The following is a 22,027-nucleotide window of genomic DNA, read 5'->3' on the forward strand; positions in this document are numbered from 1 at the left end:
ATTGTTGATTTAAAAGCTCTGATTATCCTGTTGAAATTACTTTCTTTCTACAATGTTTGTAAAAATGCAACCGCAGTATTCTTAACATAAGGAAACATAAACACTCGATTGGAGGTGAAGGTATGATTTCATTCGCGAATCAGACTTAAGTGTCTTCTTTGATTTCTGTTTGTGATGAGGGGGGTTTTGTTTTGCTTCATCCAAATCGGCGGCAATCAATTTATCCGCCACGCTGACTTCGTTTTAATTCATCAGCGATTAGAAGGAGCATTAAATAATTGTATGAGCTATTTTCATGGCGGTAACTAGGTGGTTAGGTAGCTTTTATGGTTAATTAAGAATGTGTTGCCCACCTACGAAGCTCTGAGTGGATGATTGTTTCTCCAATCCGGGAAACAACGGTTTCCAAAGAGAAACATTGTTGTCGCCGATGGGAGGTATGAGCGGTGAGTTCAATACATGAATCCAGACTTAGTGACGGTTATGAAGAGCCAAACATGTATTGTTGGGTTGTGAAAAGACATTAACTGCAATCTTCGGCATTGTAATATTGTCAAGCTGTACGCCCGTTCAGCAGCTGACCCTCACCTCGCTCACATCGCCACGTCGCACACTGAGCTCTGAAAGATGCACGACGAACATAAATCATCACGCATTCAAACGGTCCAAAATGAACATACTGTATATGTTGATATCCATATATATATATATATATATATCTATGTGTATACATATATGTGTATATACAGGACTGTCTCAGAAAATTAGAATATTGTGATGAAGTTCTTTATTTTCTGTAATGCAATTAAAAAAACAAAAATGTCATGCATTCTGGATTCATTACAAATCAACTGAAATATTGCAAGCCTTTTATTCTTTTAATATTGCTGATTATGGTTTACAGCTTAAGAAAACTCTAAAATCCTATCTCATAAAATTTTAATATTTCCTCAGACCAAGTAAAAAAAAAGATTTATAACAGCTGAGTGTTTGTCAAGGCTCAGGAAACCCTTGCAGGTGTTTCGAGTTAATTAGACAATTCAAGTGATTTGTTTAATACCCTACTAGTATACTTTTTCATGATATTCTAATATTTAGAGATAGGATATTTGAGTTTTCTTAAGCTGTAAGCCATAATCAGCAATATTAAAAGAATAAAAGGCTTGCAATATTTCAGTTGATTTGTAATGAATCCAGAATGCATGACATTTTTGTTTTTTTAATTGCATTGCAGAAAATAAAGAACTTCATCACAATATTCTAATTTTCTGAGACAGTCCTGTATATGTGTGTATATATACATATGTATATATATATGTATATATATGTATATATATATCTGTATATATATATATGTGTATATATATGTGTGTATATATATATACATATATATATATATGTGTATATATATATGTGTATATATATATATGTATATATATATATATGTATACAGGACTGTCTCAGAAAATTAGAATATTGTGATGAAGTTCTTTATTTTCTGTAATGCAATTAAAAAAACAAAAATGTCATGCATATGTATGTGTACATATATATATATGTATATGTATGTATATATATATATGTGTATATATATACATTTCTAGTGTCGTTGGATAATAACTTGTGTCTACAAAATGTGTAAATGATGATGATGATGATGGTGATGGTGATGGTGACGATTGTTCTCTCATTTAGGCATCGCTGGAAACCCAGTGCTCTTCAATGAAAACGGAGATGCTCCTGGGCGATACGAGATCTACCAATACCAGATCAGAAACCAAACCGCCGAATACAAAATAATCGGCCAATGGACGGATCAACTCGATCTCAACGTAAGCGTCGCCTTTCCCCACTTCCTGTTACGTTTGTGCTGATTTTATAAAGTCCTTCGCTGGAGAACACGTTGTTCTCTCCGGCTCTGCAGCTGCACTCTGCTCACCGACTCCTCCCGAAACCATTCGATGGCGCTTAGTTCCATCTTCAAAGGTGTAAATATCCAGCGGGCGCTTTAAATGATTAACAGGCCGGAGTGTGATGAAAAGAAAGCCACGAGAGCTTCAGGACAGACGTCTTTAATATCGTCTCTCCAGACGGCATCACTAACTTCCACCAAAAAAAACCTACTGTGTGATGAACTAACGTCATTCTAACAGTAAATTACATAAAGGAACCACACAAATTGTCTTCTGACGAAACAAAGAGGAAGCCTTGGGCGGCCAGAGGAAAGTACAAATGAAGAGGAGCTTTTCCTGCTTTACCTCTTTCAACAATATGTGCCGCGGAAGAAAAAAAGGGGGGGAAAAGCGACGTTTAGTCGTGGGCACCGACTGCGGATCGCGCCAGTTCTGACTCCAAAGCCGTATTTAATTAGCGTTCTTTGAGTTCTTAATTAAATGCACATTTAGAGACACATTTACCGGCTGTGAGCGAACAGCCAGAATTGAATAAAGCGCGATAACGTAACTTCAAAGGGAGCGGACGCGTTTGAAATGACGCATTTCATTCATCCGTGTGCACGAGTGTGCCTTTAAATCCTCAAAGGAGGCCGAGAAGGAATTCATCCATTTCTCTTCTGATCGGACTCGGAATGCGGTATTGATTTTAAAAAATGTAAAAAACAGGCAACAATTTACCAAAGAGAAACAGCGTCTATTTCTTTCAGAACAAACAATAGGTTTCCTTTTTCCTTTAGACAATTTTCACCTCCAACTGGAAGACATTGAACTCCTAGTTTTACCATTTCCACCCAACACCCAAGTAAATAAATAAAACCAAAGTAGCATGGGCGCGTACAGACGGGAACTTCTGGCCAGGTGCGAACACTCACACAGCCAGTAGTTGACCAACAAAAAAAATGCCTGTGCATGGCTTTGTGATAAAGTGTGTCATAAACTTGAAAGAGACCGTTAGTGAAAGATAAACATAGACATTGCAATTAGTGAGTGAGAACATGCAAGTAAGCAAGCTTTTTTTAGGCCTCTGCTCCGAAAATTGCATCCCCAAATTAAAAAGGCTGTATCTCTGCAACCACGAGGGCTTTTTAACTATTTGTACATTTTTACCTTTAAAAAAATAAATAATCATTTGTTCAGATGTGTCCATATCAGTCTATATGTTACCGGGGAAGAGTAAATGAAGATGGCACACAGGAGAAATATAAAAATGTCAGGTCCGAATTGAAAAACAGCGCTTCCAGGATGATTATATGTTTGGAATGAGGCAATAGAAATGTTTAAAACTCTCACGAATCATATTAAAATATGTGAACATTCTCTCTGCAAAAAGTTTGACTTTGAAAAAGTGTAGCAGAACAAAGTTAGAGAGATTGTAGTCCACAGAATTCAGACGAGGGCGCCAAAAATTGACATTTTCGATCAGAATTTTCTCATGTAACAAACCATATATTTCACTTCTATGTTACTCATGATGTTCAATATATCCAAACACAACATCTTTCAGCTTAAAAATTAAATAACAATAATTTCGAAATTTTTAAAACTATAGGGCTTCATGGGAAAGGTTTTGGGCTCTTCGTCATTGTCCGAGGAGAGGAGTGAATTTGTTTCGATTTTCCTCGACCTTTCCAGGTGGAGGGGTCACTTTCTCTCCATGACAACATTTTGAAAGGGTCTGACCGGTTCGGTTCTGCTCTACCCGCCTTTCTCTCTAACGTCCGTCCGTGTCTCCTCGCCTCCTCGCCTCCTTCCGCAGATCCGCTCGATGCAGTGGCCCGGCGGCGTCCGTCAGATCCCGTCCTCCATCTGCAGCCTGCCCTGTCAGGCGGGCGAGCGCAAGAAGATCGTGAAGGGCATGCCGTGCTGTTGGCACTGCGACCGCTGCGACGGCTACCAGTACCAGGCGGACACCTTCACCTGCAAGATGTGCCGCTTCGACCTGCGGCCCGACGTCAACCGCACCGGCTGCGTCTCCATCCCCATCGTCAAGCTGGAGTGGAGCTCGCCGTGGGCCGTGTTCCCCGTGCTGATCGCCGTCGCCGGCATCGTGGCCACCGTGTTCGTGGTGGCCACGTTCGTCCGCTACAACGACACCCCCATCGTGAAGGCGTCGGGCCGAGAGCTGAGCTACGTGCTGCTGACCGGCATCTTCCTCTGTTACGCCACCACCTTCCTCATGATTTCCACCCCCGATGTGGGGATCTGCTCCATGCGGAGGATCTTCTTGGGTCTGGGCATGAGCATCAGTTACGCCGCCCTGCTCACCAAAACCAACCGCATCTACCGCATCTTCGAGCAGGGCTCCATGACCGTCAGCGCGCCCAAGCTGATTTCCCCGGCCTCCCAGCTGGCCATCACGTTCACCCTGGCCTCGGTGCAGCTGCTCGGCGTGTGCATCTGGTTCGGCGTGGACCCCTCCAAGGCCATCATCGACTACGAGGACCAGAGGACCTCGAACCCGGTGATGGCCCGCGGGGTGCTCAAGTGCGACATCTCCGACCTGTCTCTCATCTGCCTGCTGGGCTACAGCATGCTGCTCATGGTCACCTGCACGGTCTACGCCATCAAAACCAGAGGCGTGCCGGAGACCTTCAACGAGGCCAAGCCCATCGGCTTCACCATGTACACCACCTGCATCATTTGGCTGGCCTTCATCCCGATCTTCTTCGGCACCTCGCAGTCCACGGAGAAGGTGAGCTCGCCGCTCCGCGTTTGTCCCCTCCCCTCGTGGCATTACTCGAAAGAGTTTTTTAGAAATCTTCAAAGCTTCTTTAACACCGAACATATTCGGTTGCCTTTATGTTTCTATGTTTCTTTATTTCTTTGATTATTGCTTCTTTTGTTCTCAAGAATGTTGGGAACATGAATGCAGGAGTGTGCCGGTGCAGATAGAGCAGAAGTACATTGGTGTGAAGTCATTCAGTACATCTACTCAAGTACTGAATTCAATTCAATTCAGTTTATTTGTATAGCCAAATTTCACAAATTACAAATTTGTCTCGGAGTGCTTTACAATCTGTACACATAGACATCCCTGCCCCAAAACCTCACATCGGATCAGGAAAAACTCCCAAATAACCCTTCAGGGGGGAAAAAAGGGAAGAAACCTTCAGGAGAGCAACAGAGGAGGATCCCTCTCCAGGATGGACAGAACAATAGATGTCATGTGACCAGAAGGACAGATTAGAGTTAAAATACATTCAATGAATGTGACAGAGTGTATGAATAGTTCATAGTAGGCGTATTCCACGATGGAGACCTCCACGATCCATCAGGCAGATGGAGGTAGAGAGGAGGAGTGGGCGGAGTCTCAACAAAGTCTGAACTGTAGCACAATGTTAAGGTACTTTTTACATTTACTCCACGACATTTCCGTGTACTTTTTAATTCCACTATATTTCTCTGACGTCTACGTTCACTCGTTACTCTGCTGCCTATTTTTTGCATACAAAACATGATCAACAGGTACATTATGAAGCATTGTTAAAGATAGAACCAGTACCTCCAGGACCTTTGGTTCTCGTGACTCCTGAAAACAAAAATAACTTCTTCCTGTCGTCCTGAACTCGCTGCCACAGGTCGGCCGTGTCTTCACTCTGTAACCAGTTGAACCACATTGCTTTTATTCTCTTCTCTTTTATTTAGCACCTGCTGACCTGTCACATTTGTCTGATGACCTCTTGTGGGGGTCTTGACCCACAGATTAAGAACTATTGAATTTAACGACCCAACAGTATAATAGGCATCTATAATCAGGTCGGCTACATTATAAATCTAGTTGCATATTAATGCATAAATAGAAATGAAATAAATAAATATTTAATATATATATATATATATATATATACAGTATATACACTACCGTTCAAAAGTTTGGGATCACCCAGACAATTTCGTGTCTTCCATGAAAAATCACACTTTTATTTATCAAATGAATATAAAATATAGTCAAGACATTGACAAGGTTAGAAATAATGATTAATATTTGAAGTATTAATTTTGTTCTACAAACTTCAAGCTCAAAGGAAGGCCAGTTGTATAGCTTATATCACCAGCATAACTGTTTTCAGCTGTGCTAACATAATTGCACGGGTTTTATAATCAGACATTAGTCTTCTAAGGCGATTAGCAAACACAATGTACCATTAGAACACTGGAGTGATAGTTGATGGAAATGGGCCTCTATACACCTATGGAGATATTTCATTAGAAACCAGACACTTCCACCTAGAATAGTCATTTACCACATTAACAAAGTAGAGAGTGTATTTCTGATTAATTTAATGTTATCTTTATTGAAAAAACAGTGCTTTTCTTTGAAAAATAAAGTCATTTCTAAGTGATCCCAAACTTTTGAACGGTAGTGTATATAAATATTTATATATATATATATAAATATTATATGTATGCTGTTTATAATACACATTTGTTCGGGGCTATTTGGTGTGTATATATACAGTATATATATATATACTGTACTGAGTATTCAAGAGTATTTGGTATATATATATATATATACCAAATACTCTTGAATACTCAGTACAGTAAATTATGCTGTTAATACTTTTGTATCTTTTACTTGCTTGAACATTTGAATGTCTGATTTATTTATTAAGTAGTAATACCACAACTTTGACACACTGAATGGGACACAGAGTTGTCTGTAGAAGTGCGTTCTCTCGTAACGCCGGGACTCACATGCTGCATATGAGACGGCGGTGGTCCGCCGTGCATTAGAGACCCCCGAGCTGCTTCTGTTGACACGAAGACGAGCTCGCACTCGCGTCCCCGTGTAAAATCGATGTGCCTGACCTCGTGCAGCTCTGGGGGAGGATAAAGGTCAAGTGGCATCTAAAAAGGGGGGCGCATGAGAAAAAAATTAAAAACTAGAATGGGCACTCGGTAGAGCGCATACCTTCGCATATCACAAGATTGGGCATTGAATTATGAACATTTTGGCATTAGTTGCATGCCAATTGGATAGAAATTGACCGTGCTATGGTAAAAAGAAGATTTTGACCTTTTCATGACCTTGACCTTTGACCCGATCGATCCCAAAATCTAATCAAATGGTCCCCGGATAATAACCAATCATCCCACCAAATTTCATGCGATTCGGTTTAAAACTTTTTTTGTTATGCGAATAACACGCATACAAATAAATAAATAAATACACGGCGATCAAAACATAACCTTCCGCATTTTCAATGCAAAGGTCATAATGTAAGCCGGGCTTGGACCTCACATTCGGCAGGCGACAGTCGGGCTGTGGAGCCAAAGGCCTAAAACAGTCACAGTAGAGAACGTGTGGATCCACTTGAAAGAGGTGTTTTGGCGGTGCAACCAAACAGGGCTCAGCGGAGGAGACAGCGGTGAGGGGGGGGGGGGGAGTCCTCACGCTGGCATGGCCACTATCAGCAGTGCCAGCCAGCATGGCGCTGACAGATGCAACATATTAATCCGTACCTCCTCCCCCCTGGGATTAAACAAAACAATGCATCAAAACGCTGCCCTTGAGAGAGAGGGAGAGAGAGAGAGAGAGAGAGGGACAAAGAGAGAGAGGGCGATTGTGTGCATTGTATCACGCCCAGCATCCCAAAAATAATGCCCACTGTATGGTCGACCACTGCATTGCAGAACATCTGCATCTGACATGAATGCGGTGGTATGTGAGCGGCAGCACAATGACTTGTTTTCATACGCTGCGTGCCGCAAAGTTCAAACTGCTGTGAATCTGCATATTGGCCTTCTTCTTCTCCGCGCCCGTGGATCTCCTGCTGCTCGGACTAAAACTGAGCAACAGCAGCAGCGTGTCGACGACAATGGGAGACCCGCTGCGCTCACCAGATGCCGCTTGTTACGCTGCGTTTACCGGAAAATATCAAGGAAAATGTTCCCGAAATGTCAACCCGCGGCTCTCGATCCGCACGAGAGTCCGAGGGAAAGTCCGAGTTCAAAGTGCGCGCTGTTTCTTTTCTCTTTTTTTCTTCTTCCCGTGACTGTTGCACATATTAAGTCGCATGTCAACAGCAGCCGTGAATGTCAGCGAGTTCCCGGTTTAATCATTCCATCTCCTCTCTCTGAAGATCAAAGAGAATTATACAATCACAGAGAGTGAGCCGCCTTTTTGGAGGATGAGGTAATCCATTCGCTGGCGTGGCTTTGAATAGTGAAATAGAAGTGGAAATAAATAAACATAGCAGGGTATGTGAGGTCCTACTTTTTGTTCCTTCTTTTTCTTTTGTTCTTCTTACAAACCCTGAGAAACTTCTCTCATCCTGATTAAATATAAAAAGGCACCGCAAATGATATTGTTCGCTCATTAATAATAATTTCCTGTGGAAAGCTGAACAAACAATGTCTGGGAGATAGCTTCACTTTTAGTTTCGTGAAACTTCTCCGTCAGCCCCTCGGCGCTGTGAAGGTAAAACATGAAATGGAAGATAAAACGGAAATCTTGCTGCAGGGAAATGTCCTACATTTTATTATTCCTTCATTTAAGAGAGGAATAATCATATTTAATGTATAACCAAAAGGTTTTTTTTGAGTGTGGAGTCGGAAAAACTTCATTTAATTCACAGTCTAAAATGGTTTAGTAGAGTCAGACCACGTAGGAAGTCACTTTGTGAATCAGGAATTAACAACTCCCGAGAAAAAAGACAGCATCAATCCCTAAAAAACTAACTTAACGAAAGATGAAAGTATTATGATGCTTTTTCTGGGAAGAGATAAAGAACAAATGATGCCATCATGGGATAGAGAACATCGAGTATATATGTAAGATGTGTGTAACAGGCTTTTCCTGCCTAACAACAGAGTAGCCAGTGTTGACGGCTCCGCCTCCTAAATAAATAAACCCTCTCACTGATTCGCTGAGAGGTTGCTTTTTCTTGTGATCAAATCTTTTATTGGTTTTCGAGACATGCTCATGCAAAAGAAAAGATGTACACATTGTACGTATACAAAGGTACTCAGACCAAAAACATACACAAAATAAAATAAAGAATATACAGTGGGTATGGAAAGTATTTAGAGCAAAGGGTCTGAATACTTATGACCATGCGATATTTCAGTTTTTCTTTTTTAATAAATTTGCAAAAATTTCTACATTTCTGTTTTTTTCTGTCGAGATGGGGCGCTGAGTGAACACTAATGAGAAATAAAATGAACTTTTTTGATTTTAGCAAATGGCTGCAAAGAAACATGCATCTCTCATACATACACATATAAATACTGTTAATTTACACCCCTCCTACTATTGGCGACGCCCACACCCCACCCCCCTCAGCTCCAGATATTATATAAGGGAATGTATTAATATGATACTATTATATATATTGTTGAATTTGTCTTTAAACCGATAGTTCTCTCTTTAGCACCGTGAATTCTGGCTATGCATAGTTCCATATTCACTACATCAAGGTAGCCAGCTAACCACTCGGGTTTCGATTCGCTGAGAGGTTACATAAAAAAAATTTATTTAAGGAATTAACCCTCTGGAGTCTGGGCTCATTTTCTCGATTTTACAAAAAAATGTGAATTCACCTTTTTAAAGGCTTTTGCATATGACACATACCCATGTGTTATACATCAAACATTCCAGAATATTCTCAGCTCTCTATATAATGAGGCCCAATTGTCCTCAGGCACAATTGGAAAGAGAAAATATGGCCCTAAAGCTGAAAATTGAAGTTTTATTTTTCATAAATTCTTCACATCTCTTGTGAAAACACACCTTTACTCATGTGGACGAACTGTTTTGGTGTTTGAAATTGGTTTACCAAAGGTCCAAGTTCACAAAAGCAGTGAAATATCTAAATACAATGCTAGATACATGTAAACAAATGTCTGAAACCAAATTATATTTTATCGTTTTCTGAGTAGAAATGATTTGGTCCGTCACACCATTCGCCAAAATGATAAGAATGGGACTGAGAAATAAGGTAAAATAAAAAATAAATATTTTAAAAAACGGAAACAGTGAAAAACGCGGTGCTGCGGGCGTCGACTTCAAAGGGTTAACGCGTCACAGCCAACACACCTCCTGTAAAGGGCAGTTCGCTCACGCCTCTTTTAGAGACGTTAAGTGCTCCACTTCCTCCGGGTCTCGACTGACCTCATCGAGCGGCCTGCCCGCTGTGGCGGGGCGATGAGCGGCGTGGCCGGCACACGGTCACTCGTGTGCCATCTGTTGCCAGGATACATGTAACAAACGCCCCCGGGGGCTCTCGCTAGCGTTCAGACGGGGACATCTGGTGGAGCGCTGGGCGGCGGCGGCGGGAACAGACGTGACACCTGCGCACCTGGACGAGCGGCTTCAAAGGCGGGAGGAGAGGCGACGGACAATAGCGAGGCTTCAGCACAACGGGCTCGGATGGAACTCGGCCCACGCAAAGAGGTCTCGCCGTGACGGAGCGATGGATGGATGGTTTCCCTTATTTATTTATCTCCATCACACTATTGGCATTGTCATCTCGACCACAACAACAACAACAACCACAACGACTGTCAGTGCACTCGTCAGACGACTTGCAGTGAGTTCAACGGGACCAGGTGTCAGACAGGAGGGCCCCTCCCCCCACCACCATCACCCCTCCAGCAGTCGCGATAACGGGCTGTGAGGCCAATCGAGGCTGGAGAACTGTGATCGGAAAGACACGACATTCTCCAATGAAGCCATAACATCGTGTCCCTTAAGGCTTGTATCTGTTTATCAGCGTTAATTAGAGTGCAATTAGAGTGAATTATCATGGAGCTCAATGAAACACCACATGAGGAGGTTGGGGGGGGGGGGGGGGGATTTACTTTTTAGATTATAAGAAATGTTGTATGAGAATACCAAAAATATATATTTTTGATCATTTGGAAACAATGTCGCTGTTACAAAGTTCGTTTGGAAAAAAAAAACGTTATTCGTGTGTGTAAAGATGTGTGTGATTAAAGAATGAATGAACATCAACCTTTTTATCTCAATCCTAAAAGAGATATATATATATATATATTTATAAAACAAGTATATAAATATATATATATATAACATGTATATAAATATATTTAATTAATCTAACAATAAATTCACAGAATTATCTGGAGATTATTTTAAGATGAATTCATTTTTGCCAGTTTTATAGTTAGAATACGAAGTTTGCCGTATTTAAAATATCTTTTAAATTAGGGTCAAATGTGTTTACGACACGATTATTAGCCGTTAGATGCTTTTCTACGATTCTCTCCATGGCGACAGCGATAACTGGGGTTCACATCTCTGTCGACTGTAGAGCAACCAGAGCAGACCGTTCACACGGAGTGACCACAAGAACGTCTCTCAGGCGGCGGGCGATGAGTTCTTCTCCGTTTCCGCTGGCGGCGGCTCGGGTTCAACAGTCGGCCCCCGAGGCGGCAGGGAACCGAACTGGTTCCCACTCCCTGTAGCTGGGAGGGAACCAGTGCAGCTGTCCCTCCATCGGCTCATCCCTCTCTCCAGCCGGCGGTCTGAGAGGAGGCGCAGCACACACAGAATCATTGAAAAGGATATATTCATATCTTGGTAGAGGTCACATCGGGGAGCTAAATGCCCCCTTCAGTTTTGGAGGTATTTAACGTTTACTTCAGTGTCGTAAATACCCAGTGACGATAGATGCAGCCTCGCATACTCTTGTATTGATGACCAGACGAAGTCAGAAACCAAGAAATGATGTCAACCGATAAGGTAAGAAAGATTTTACATAAATATGACTGCATAGTTTTATTCATTGTGATATCGGAGATGAATGCTAACATAACCAAAAGAATGACAACATTTAGTTTAGATGAAATACCGATCGCGTTTTCAGCCTATATACGTTGTTTTCTAAATGTTTGAATGTGGAGTACGTGTGATCGAATACAATATTGTTGACAACACCAAAAAGCTACATATTCATAATTTACATTGGAACGTGTAATTCATGACAAGAGACTTCGCTTGCTTCGCCCTTATACTGTAGCTGCGAGCGTGGACTGGCACTATATGACATTGCGTAATCACTGCCAGAAAGCAGGTCGAAGTACATCCGCCCCGGAGCGGGCGGCTCCAGAATCCTACATAGCGGAGTTATTTCCCCACAGACCCCCGATGGCAATGGCGGAGGCGCAAATCGCCATATTAAAAGTCATTGTAGCGGCACCATTTTTTTCAAGCTGTTCTTTTAAGGTACAATTGTTGCATAATGTTACTTAAAGGAAATATACTTCTGTTGCTGTACTATTTAATAAACCACCTCTAGTTGACAGGAAGTGAAAAAAAAGCCTTATTAAATGCCTTTATATGTATTAAACAAACAAAAACAGCTTCCGCTTGAGGCTGAGTGAGAACCTAAAGTAGTGATAGATTATGTTGTTTACTAAAGCAACAGATGCAGAACAGATGCTGGAGCGTCAGGGTTTTGGAGAGACGGCTTCCTTTTAGACGTAAAAGCAAGTCGAGAGATAAAGCAACGGCAATTACACTGAAATGATCTATTTCACAATGTTGTGCCGTTTCCAATGCATTCATCTGCATCATAAAGTAGAATACAAACAGTCGTGTTTTCATATACGAATATTCTTTTCCTGAGATGATGATGACTTCTGCCAGTTAAAGTGAATATACTTAAAACATGAATGTAATGTACAGGTTCAGTAATACATTATCACCTTCTTATTAGATGGTTAGCCCACGCAGTCGGGCTGGTAGCCACGAGACATTCGCCTCAGCTTTCACAGTATTTAGCCACATCAAATTATAACTACGTAATTTCTTAAGCTACTGATATGCTATTTTCTGCAGGTATTACCCTGAAAGTGCCCGGATCTGTCTTTACTGCATCTTTTATCACTCAGGACAACAGCATTCAGATTATTTAAACTAAACTCGTCATAAATATTGATCATCAGCCACAGAAGAAACTTAATCTGCTTTTTACCTTCGCATTGAAAATGCGGAAGGTTATGTTTTGATCGCCGTGTATTTATTTATTTATTTGTATGCGTGTTATTCGCATAACTCAAAAAGTATTAAACCGAATCGCATGAAATTCGGTGGGATGATTGGTTATTATCCGGGGACCATTTGATTAGATTTTGGGATCGATCGGGTCAAAGGTCAAGGGCAAGGTCATGGAAAGGTCAACATCTTCTTTTTACCATAGCACGGTCAATTTCTATCCAATTGGCATGCAACTAATGCCAACATGTTCAGAATTCAATGCCCAATCTTGTGATATGCGAAGGTATGCGCTCTATAGAGTGCCCGTTCTAGTTCTGCGTTGCTTTGGTTGCAATGTTGTCCAGAAGGGAAGAACATGCTGACCTCATAGTCCCTCTCCCAAAATACACATGTAAACCTACCCTAAATAAGGTTATTTTGTTGTTCTATATATTTCAAATGTGACCACATACCAACAACATGCTGATTCGTCTCTATTCGTTTTCATATTCTGATTTATTTTAATGTCGCCGCTCGCACAACAGTTTGTTGAGTGATTGTTTTCATCAATTGGTAGAAATCTTAGCTTTTTTTCCCCCCGCTCGCTCATATTTACGGTCTTACCAATGTGCCGCGAACACACCGTCACCGTGACGAGGCAGCCAACAATAAAAAGCAAAAATGTAGTTTCACAGAACTGCCGTCGAGAATGTCAACGTGTGCTTTGACGTTAATAAACGTCAATAAACTGAAACCTGTGCAAGAAGACTTCCAAAGTAATTCTCCTCACGAGAAACGACACAAACGTTCCCCCTTCAAAAGTGTCCTGAAGATGACTCGCTGCTCTGCAAACAATGAAACGGAATGAAGGCGAGGGGAGCTGAGCGTCGCCCTTCCCCCGTGATTCAGAGGGTTTGACCATGTGTGACATTTTCACAAGCTTCTATCTTCTTTTCATTGGCTCGCTCGTTGCGAAGCGAGACCGGAATCCAATCGGCCGCCGCCATCGAACGTGCGTTCGCGTCGACGCGACGGCCTTAATAAAACTAGTACGGCAGAAAATTAAACAAACAAGGTGGCCTCGGCTGGTTCGGCGAAGCCGTAAAGAAAAGCAGATGAGATGCTGATTTATACGATGTCTAACGAGCTGTAAATAGTTGTGGAGTCATCTATCGGACGCGGGAGAAAGTACTTCAACGACAGCGTGGCCAGCTGTGGATGACCTCGTCAGGACCACGCGCAGCAGGCGTCACGCGTACCGGCAGGAAATGTAAATATTCTTGAGGGGCAATTTTTGCCCCCACTGACTGAAACCTAGGGGCATTTAAAAATAAATTGGGGGCACTTTTTGAAACTTGCGAAATCACATTCAACCTTTGTTCGAAAGTAACAAAAGTATTTTTTTTTTTGGCTTAAACTATATGAGCAATTGTCATAAAAATGTCAATAATACGATTCTTAGGCAGTAGTCTACGCATTCAAAGTGTTTTCTTCGATTTTTCTAAAGAAAAAACAAACAGAAATCAGAAAATCATATTAAATGTTATTTTTATTTCTTTGTGGTTATTTATTATTACATTTTTCAAATAACAATTATAACTTATTTCTTTGTTTTTTTATAATTAAAAATTATATTTATAGATTTTTTTTGGTGTACCTACCTAGTCTGTACTAGTCTGTACTAGGTAGGTACACCAAAAAAATCTATAAATATAATAGATTTTATAATAGATCTGCAGCACAGAGAGGACACACACAACAAAGAACAAACTTCTATTGAATTATCTAAATCTTGGGGGCTTTTTTTGCCCCCTTCTCGTGATATTTCTTCGGGGCAGTGTTGCCCTTTGACCCTCGCTGCGTCCCTGTCTCTCCCCAGAAGGAGGGGCTTAATCTGTGTGTGTGCGTTTGCCGTTTGCAGCTGTACATCCAGACGACCACGCTGACCATCTCCGTGAGCCTGAGCGCCTCCGTGTCCCTCGGGCTGCTCTACATGCCGAAGGTCTACGTGGTTCTCTTCCACCCGGAGCAGAACGTGGCCAAGCGCACGCGCAGCCTGAAGGCCGTGGTCACCGCCGCCACCATGTCCAACAAGTTCAACGCCAAGGCCGGACTGCGACCCAACGGAGAGGCCAAGACGGAGCTGTGCGAGAGCCTCGAGACACAAAGTAGGTGGAGGAGGAGGAGGAGGAGGAGGAGGAGGAGGAGGAGGAGGAGGAGCCTCTGTTCCCTCCTCTCTCCGGCTCCAGTGGCTGTAGATCGTACACAATTGATGCAGAGATAAAACATAAATAATGACTTATTCAAATATATATGGCATGTTATTTAACAGTTGTTTATTTACGTATTATTGAACCGCAGGACATACTCTGTGGTTCAATCATAGATAAATTCTACTTCAGTAAAACCTGAATTGTCTTCTTTTTTTTGGTCATCGTTTGGTTGAATTTAGCGGCTACACCTGAAATCTAACGCCACATGATAAACGGTTCCTTCCTTCTTTGTCTCTCTCTCTCTCTTCACACGTCTGCTTCTGAAACACCAGCAGACAATTACGATCGATAATTAATTGTTGAAATTCCCATGTTTCAAACTCTAATAACTAGGTTGTTCTTTGGTGCTGTAGCCAGAGATAAAGTGTTTTTCTAAAGTCTCGTAAACAATGTTTATAAAAGACCTATTGACCAACAAGCTTGTTTATATTAAACCTCGTGAGTATTCAGTTTTGTATCCGATGTCAGAGAGAAAAGGATCAAGTCCTCACATTTAAGCAGCTAAAAAGTGACTAAAATAATAAAATATCAAAGTAAAACCCTTTAAACTACGCTTAATTAACTTATCAATTAATTGGCCGATCGTTTCTGCTGTAGAGTTGTAAATAAATGTGAATGCACTCTTAATTTAACATATAACCATCCTTTCTCTCAGCTAGTGCCGCTCCAACCTGAGGTCTCGGTGCTGCCGCTGCATCAGTGACACGCCGGTGAAGTCGAATAACGACTTGTTAATCCGTGGCGTCGGTCCAGAGAGACGCGTTCTCCGCGTTCCGGCTCCACAAACACGGCAATTGAGCCTTTTGTCAAACATAAAATTAAAAAAAACTGTTTTCAGTCCTTCCCTTTTGGACAGCAGTGAGAAATGTTTCCCTTCATCGGAGAATGAAAGAGCGGAGAGAGCGAGTTCAGCGTTTGCACCGAAAAACACAAATGTTAATATAAAGACTGACGCCGGCGCCCCCGAAGAGGGAGAAGTAAACACACGCGGAAGCGGTAACGCTCCGTCTCGCGCGGAGCTTTTTAAACGAGGCCTCGTTGGTGCAATAAGTCTGAAGGCAGAGGGTTGACGGCCGCCAGCCGTTTACCCTGATGAGGGTTCCCGTTTATGGTCCACGTCTATTAGAATAAGCGTCGTTTGTCATCGCGGTCGCCCGCCGCCGCCGCGTCGCTTGATGGAATTGGAAGGTCCCCTACCGGGGCCGCCTCCCACAGCCGCCTCCCACAGCTGCCCGTGATCCTGGTGGCGATACGTCGGGATTCATCTGCCCCCGCCTCGGCGAGTCGGCTCACGCCGTCAGGTGGAACCGGGGCCGGTTCTAGTCCTTTGGTTGCACTAGGCGAGATTGAGTTTTGTGCCCCCCCACCCACACACACACACACTTTCTTTTTTATTATTTTAAATAATTCATTACACACAAGTTAGGATTAAATGAACTCCATAAACTGTGCAAAACACTCTGAAGCACCTGTAAGGACATTTAAGCAAATTATGACCCTCTATACCCTAACTATGCCCTAAAAAAGTGCTTTCATGGATACTGTACGTACCAATACAACATTAAAAGGTTGAAGTTCTTAGGAGTTGTAACCCCATCTCAAATAATAGAAGATGAACAGTTGTTTCTGGCATTTCTATTCACCTTCACAATTGACACAGCATTAAAATGTGACTCGTCTGGACTTCCTGATGGCAAATTTCGTTGATGGTATCATCAAATGATATTTTACTTGAGACCTCTTGGTTGATGCTCATCAGCCCATTGAGGCGTTCCTGACTCATGGTTGACCTCAGGTAGGTATTACGTCATTTTAATTTAGAGAAGCTTCTTTCAGCAGAAGCTACTGTCACAGGTAGTGTGACAGCAATTCTTAGGGCCACCCACATATTTGGAAAAACTTCTTCAATATTCTTCTCCTTCAAGTAATTCATAATTTCCATTGTCGTCATGCCGGTGTTACACCCCTACTGGTGTTACACCCCTACTGGTTTAAAACCTACTGGTTTCCCTACGAGCATCAGATTCGTCACACACTCACAAACATATCGCTGGAGATCTTCAAGCCACCGTTCATATCCATTTCGCCGATTACGATTGTATAAGTGAGCAGCGCATCACAGCCACGTATGAAGAAATACTTTTTAGAAAAAATCAAAATAAAAAGATTGCCGCGACCCGTCTGAATCTCCCGTTTCCATTTCGTCTCTTTCAGATTTCCCGACCAAGCAGACCTACATCAGCTACAGCAACCACGCCATCTAACGGACAAGTGTACCCGTCATTATTCCCACATCGACGGAGAGAGAAGAAGAAGAAGAAGAAAGAAAAGAAGAAACATGCAGTGGAGTTTTTACGCGCAGCCGGCAGAGAAGATGGATGTGACGTCGTCGCGCGCGGACGGAGATCACGGAAGCGTTTTTTTCCCCCCCCCAAATCCGCGAGGACACGGCGAGGAGAGAGACCACGGGGAGGAACACAACGGGGGACCAGAACCGATCGCGGGTTCCATCTTCTGTCTGCCTCACACACACACACACACACACACACATGAGAAAAAAAAGAAAAGAAAAATACTTGCATGGCAGAGGCTGATGGAGCTTTCCTTTTTGAGTGTTTACATTTCAGCTACGCCCTCTTTCAACAAAAAAACAACCTCTGTCATCTTGAGCAGCGCCGACCGGAACGGAACTCGCATCCAGAAGATGTTCGGGTGTTCTCGGTGTCGGCCGCCGCTTTTTCGAAACTGTAATTAATCTTAAAAACCCTCGACGCATCGCAAGGGATTACTCAACACCAAAAAAAGGCATGACAACACGGTCCATGGATTTGTAAAGAGGGCGGGGACGCTTGTGTTTTGTTTTTATTTCCAAAAGGTGTTTTCCGGTCTCCGGGCGTGTGGGATCATCTCAACACGACAACATATCTGTGCCAGACTTCGTTTTGTATATTTTTAGTTTTCCCCTCTTTCAGGTTTCCACTGAGTCGATGCGAAGGAGAACTCCTAGAAGACGGTCTCAGCCAATTTGGAGCATGCCAGTTTCAACATCCTGTGTTGTGTCGTTTAAAAAATAAAATAAAAGAAGAAGAAAAAGAAATTAGAAAAAAAAAATTTAAAAAAAGTATATCTTTGGAATGCGTTTGAACTCTGTCGCGGCGTCGTTAACAATATGGGCCCGAGCCTATTGTACGTTTAACCCTCCTGTTACCTTTATATTTTCTGACATGTTTTACCCTCGGGGTCAATTTGACCCCAGCAATTAAAACCTCCAGAAAATTATTAGAATTAATATTGTTTCCCAAGTTTAAGTGTGAGGTACTTTATGTTTGTTTGTTGACTACCTAAATAGCCCTTTAAATATATAAAAAAGTTGATATTTCTTATATGTTTGACACAGTGAAAAACAGCCTGGGGTCAAATTGACCCCAAAGAACACCGACGTTAAACATTGAATGGGGTCAAATTGACCCTAAAGGTAACAGGAGGGTTACAAAAAATTATAAAAAGTTCTCAAACGGTGACGGTCGAGTGAGTGATTATTTATCTGTGCTTACGTGGGGCCATGATTGGCATTACCAGCTGGCCGCCGGCCGCCACTGCCCTCCACGGGGGCGCTCTGGAACAGCGGCTCGCGGTTACAGATGTTACCGTGCGCCGTCGTCCGGGACGACCCTCCCATCACTGCCACCGGCTCTCCTCGCGGTCGCACCGGGAGCGCGTGGGTCGACGCTCCGCCGGAGAGATCCATTAGCGGGGGAATTAAGACAAAAGGGTGACCTTGAGAGGATTGTGCAACATGATCTTGAAGGTGATATCCGTAATGGAACCAGCTACTGAGAAGATTCATCGCTACACATGTTCCTCCTCGGGCACTCTCGTGGTAAGAGGGTGGGGGGGGGGGGGGGTCGGGGGTGAAGGTGCGAGGCTTTTCAACAAATGAAAATCTAATTGCAAAAAGTATAAAATATCTCGATCAATCACCCCGTTCGGCTCGCGGAACAGATTAACAGTTGGCTTGGTATAAAGTATAAAGCCCTCTAATGTGGGGTCATTTGTGTTGTGAAGTCAATGCTGCTCTTCATGCCTCCCTCCGTATTACTTTCAACACCATTTGTGTTGCAGAATAAAATGTGAGTGCTGACCAAATTAAATGGCAAGTTAATGTATGTTATTAAATAGAGTGATGATGTCTGCTTTATGTCCTGAGAAATCCTGCGGGGGGGGGGGCGATGTACAAAAAGATACAGTGCCTGGCTATCTGAATACGTATTTGTAAAACCCTATGGAAACTATTGAAGTGTGTGAAGCATGTTTAGTTTTTTTATACAAAACTTTATTTCTATTAAAAATGTTTTAAAACTTCAAAACGTCCGTTTTCAGGTTCTTTCGTCCGACTCTCGTCTCTAACGAGGAGGAGAGGAACACTTTGTTTCACTGTCGGAAGATGCGACGCATCTTCAGCTCGAGGATTGGCAGGTGTGTGTGTGTGTGTGTGTGTGTGTGTGTGATGTAAACTAATAATACAGATTAAAAGAATATTGTCAGGCCTGAAGGAGGACAGAGAATGGCTGCCATCCTCTGAATAATGTGTTGCCACTCCTGCTCTGATAATAGCGGCGGAAAGGCGGAAAAAACATGTGGAGGAAAAACATGGAATTATATGAAATGAACGGTTTGTGCTGCTCTCAGGGGCCATCAGCGGGGCCACGCCCCCCTCATGCTGCCAGCCCGCCACACAAAAGGCTCGGCAATAACAAGCCGCTGCTAGCTGTTGGTGCCCGAAAGGGGGGGGGGAGCACCATCGTATCTTTTTTTCAGCAATTAAATAAATCTCTTTTTCTGCCTGTTTTGTGATACACATGCCCTAAAAGAATCAGAATCAGAATCAGAAACAGTTTTATTGCCAGGAATGTTTTCACAAACAAACGAGGAATTTTTTTTGGTGGAAGGTGCAACATTTGGACATGACAAAACAAACAACAATCAACACGACAGAAAGACAACAAATAATGTGAAGTGTTTGGGTGTGTGCTTCAAGTGGTGTGTTTTAGTTAAAGTGCATGTTAAGGTGCCTAATATTTCTATACTGAAATATCGGTATTTTAATTATTATAACTATGATGATTTCTTTAGTTGCCTATTGTTTGGTGCCCCCTCAGGACTTGTAAATAGTATAAATAAATATATATATTTTATTTATAATTCTTTCTTTCTATATCATTTATTTAAATAGCACGTAGTGCGCGTTATGTGAGCGGCGGCACTGGCTGCTCTGCCAGGTGCTGAGGATACACCGTCATTATTATTATTATTACACAGAAAGGAAGATGCAATTTTTTAGCCAATTTTTTCATTTTTTTTTTTTTAAGAAATATTTCATGCCAATCTGGCAGAAACAATAACCGCAGTATGAAAAAGGGATAACCATTTAATTAATTAGGTGTAAATAAAGTAGCATTTAAAGTATATTTCTAGCCTTGGTTATATGAGTCACCAGGTATCACATTTCTATTTTTGACGGTGACAGTTTTTGAAGATTTTGGTGTAAGTCACGTCTTCATATTTATGCACCAGGAATTTACTTTCTGTGCACTGAAGGGAAGAAATATTTAGTCCAGAAATAGAAACTGTTCCTGGCTGGCTGCCAAATAAAAAAATCGATATCCAGCATGAGAGACGTGGCGGGGCACTGATGTCGGATGGCAACTAAATACATCAGTAAATGAATATATTATTAACAAATAACACTTGGCTAAAGTTCAATGTAATCTGCGAATAAGCACTGTGTTGTTACTCGAGACCCAAAAAGAGTAATATATTCAATTCCACATGAATCTCACAGACACGATTATTGGGGAACAAAATTACTTTGTTGGCGGTCTTTTCTCTGGAGAAATCTAAAAAAGTTTACTCGGCTTTAAAAAATACACTTTCACGTCAGAATAAAAGACTTTATTGATACAGTTATGAAACAGCTGAAGTAAAAAAGAATAAAAACTGTCAGATTATAAGGACTCCGATGATTCTCGTGTGAGTCGGACATCAATAAATGCCCCAACACAAGGAGAAGCATATCTTCATGACCACGACATGGGGAGATATTACTTGTGACCTCATTCTGACCTTCAGATCATAATGAATCAGGAGAAATGTGATGTTTTTGTTGGAAAAGCCAAACTCAAACCAACAATGAGGTCATCAATTCTTCCTCCATCCATTCCTCGTGGTGAGTGATGAATAGAGTTCTGACCCAGTAGTCCAGGCAAACTAACTTTTGAAATGGACAAAATTGCAACAGAATTTATTTTGGCACAGGTGTTCTATGAAGTGTCCTGAATAACATCCTAAAAGTCCTAAGAAATTAATGTTGTGGAAATAGGTTAAATATGCAAAAATCCAACATGACCACCTAAATCTACAATGTCTCATATCTCCGCCACTACAGGAGATATTTGAATTATTTAAAATACTATTATACAGGTTTTGGACATAATCATTTAGAATAGGTTATGACTTGATTGGATGCAATGGTCATGGGAAAAAAATCAGATACAGCATCTTTCCTACAGAAATTAAGCAAATATTAAAGGTACTTTATGGAGGGTTTTTTGAACACGAGGAGGTAAATAGAGACGTGATTAGTTTTTACTGCACACACCCGACCCGATGCACAGTCCTGCACGCGTATACACACTGAGGATTGCATTGTTTCCTCATTTCAGATCTGTAAATGTTTAATACAAATTTCATCTCAATGACACACAGATTTCTGTGAATTTGAAAGAGAGAAGCAAGCAGACACCAATAAATACAGAGGCGCGTGGACTCCTCTTCATCGCTGTGTGAGCACAGGG

At 41.9% G+C, this 22,027-nt stretch overlaps 1 protein-coding gene across 1 annotated transcript in view; it reads left to right on the top strand.

The window, feature by feature from the left end:
• Window positions 1-17,735, top strand: part of LOC130208954 (metabotropic glutamate receptor 4-like) — a 134,630-nt gene extending 116,895 nt beyond the window's left edge. The window contains exons 7-10 of the mRNA XM_056438414.1: window positions 1,696-1,832; window positions 3,712-4,647; window positions 14,822-15,068; window positions 17,388-17,735. Coding sequence (XP_056294389.1) covers window positions 1,696-1,832; window positions 3,712-4,647; window positions 14,822-15,068; window positions 17,388-17,437 — 1,370 coding nt within the window. The 3' untranslated portion in view covers window positions 17,438-17,735. The remainder of the gene's footprint in view (window positions 1-1,695; window positions 1,833-3,711; window positions 4,648-14,821; window positions 15,069-17,387) is intronic.
• The last annotated feature ends 4,292 nt before the right edge of the window (window positions 17,736-22,027 follow it).

The sequence above is a fragment of the Pseudoliparis swirei genome, chromosome 18 (assembly GCF_029220125.1).
Source record: "Pseudoliparis swirei isolate HS2019 ecotype Mariana Trench chromosome 18, NWPU_hadal_v1, whole genome shotgun sequence".
NCBI classification, from domain to species: Eukaryota; Metazoa; Chordata; class Actinopteri; order Perciformes; family Liparidae; genus Pseudoliparis; species Pseudoliparis swirei.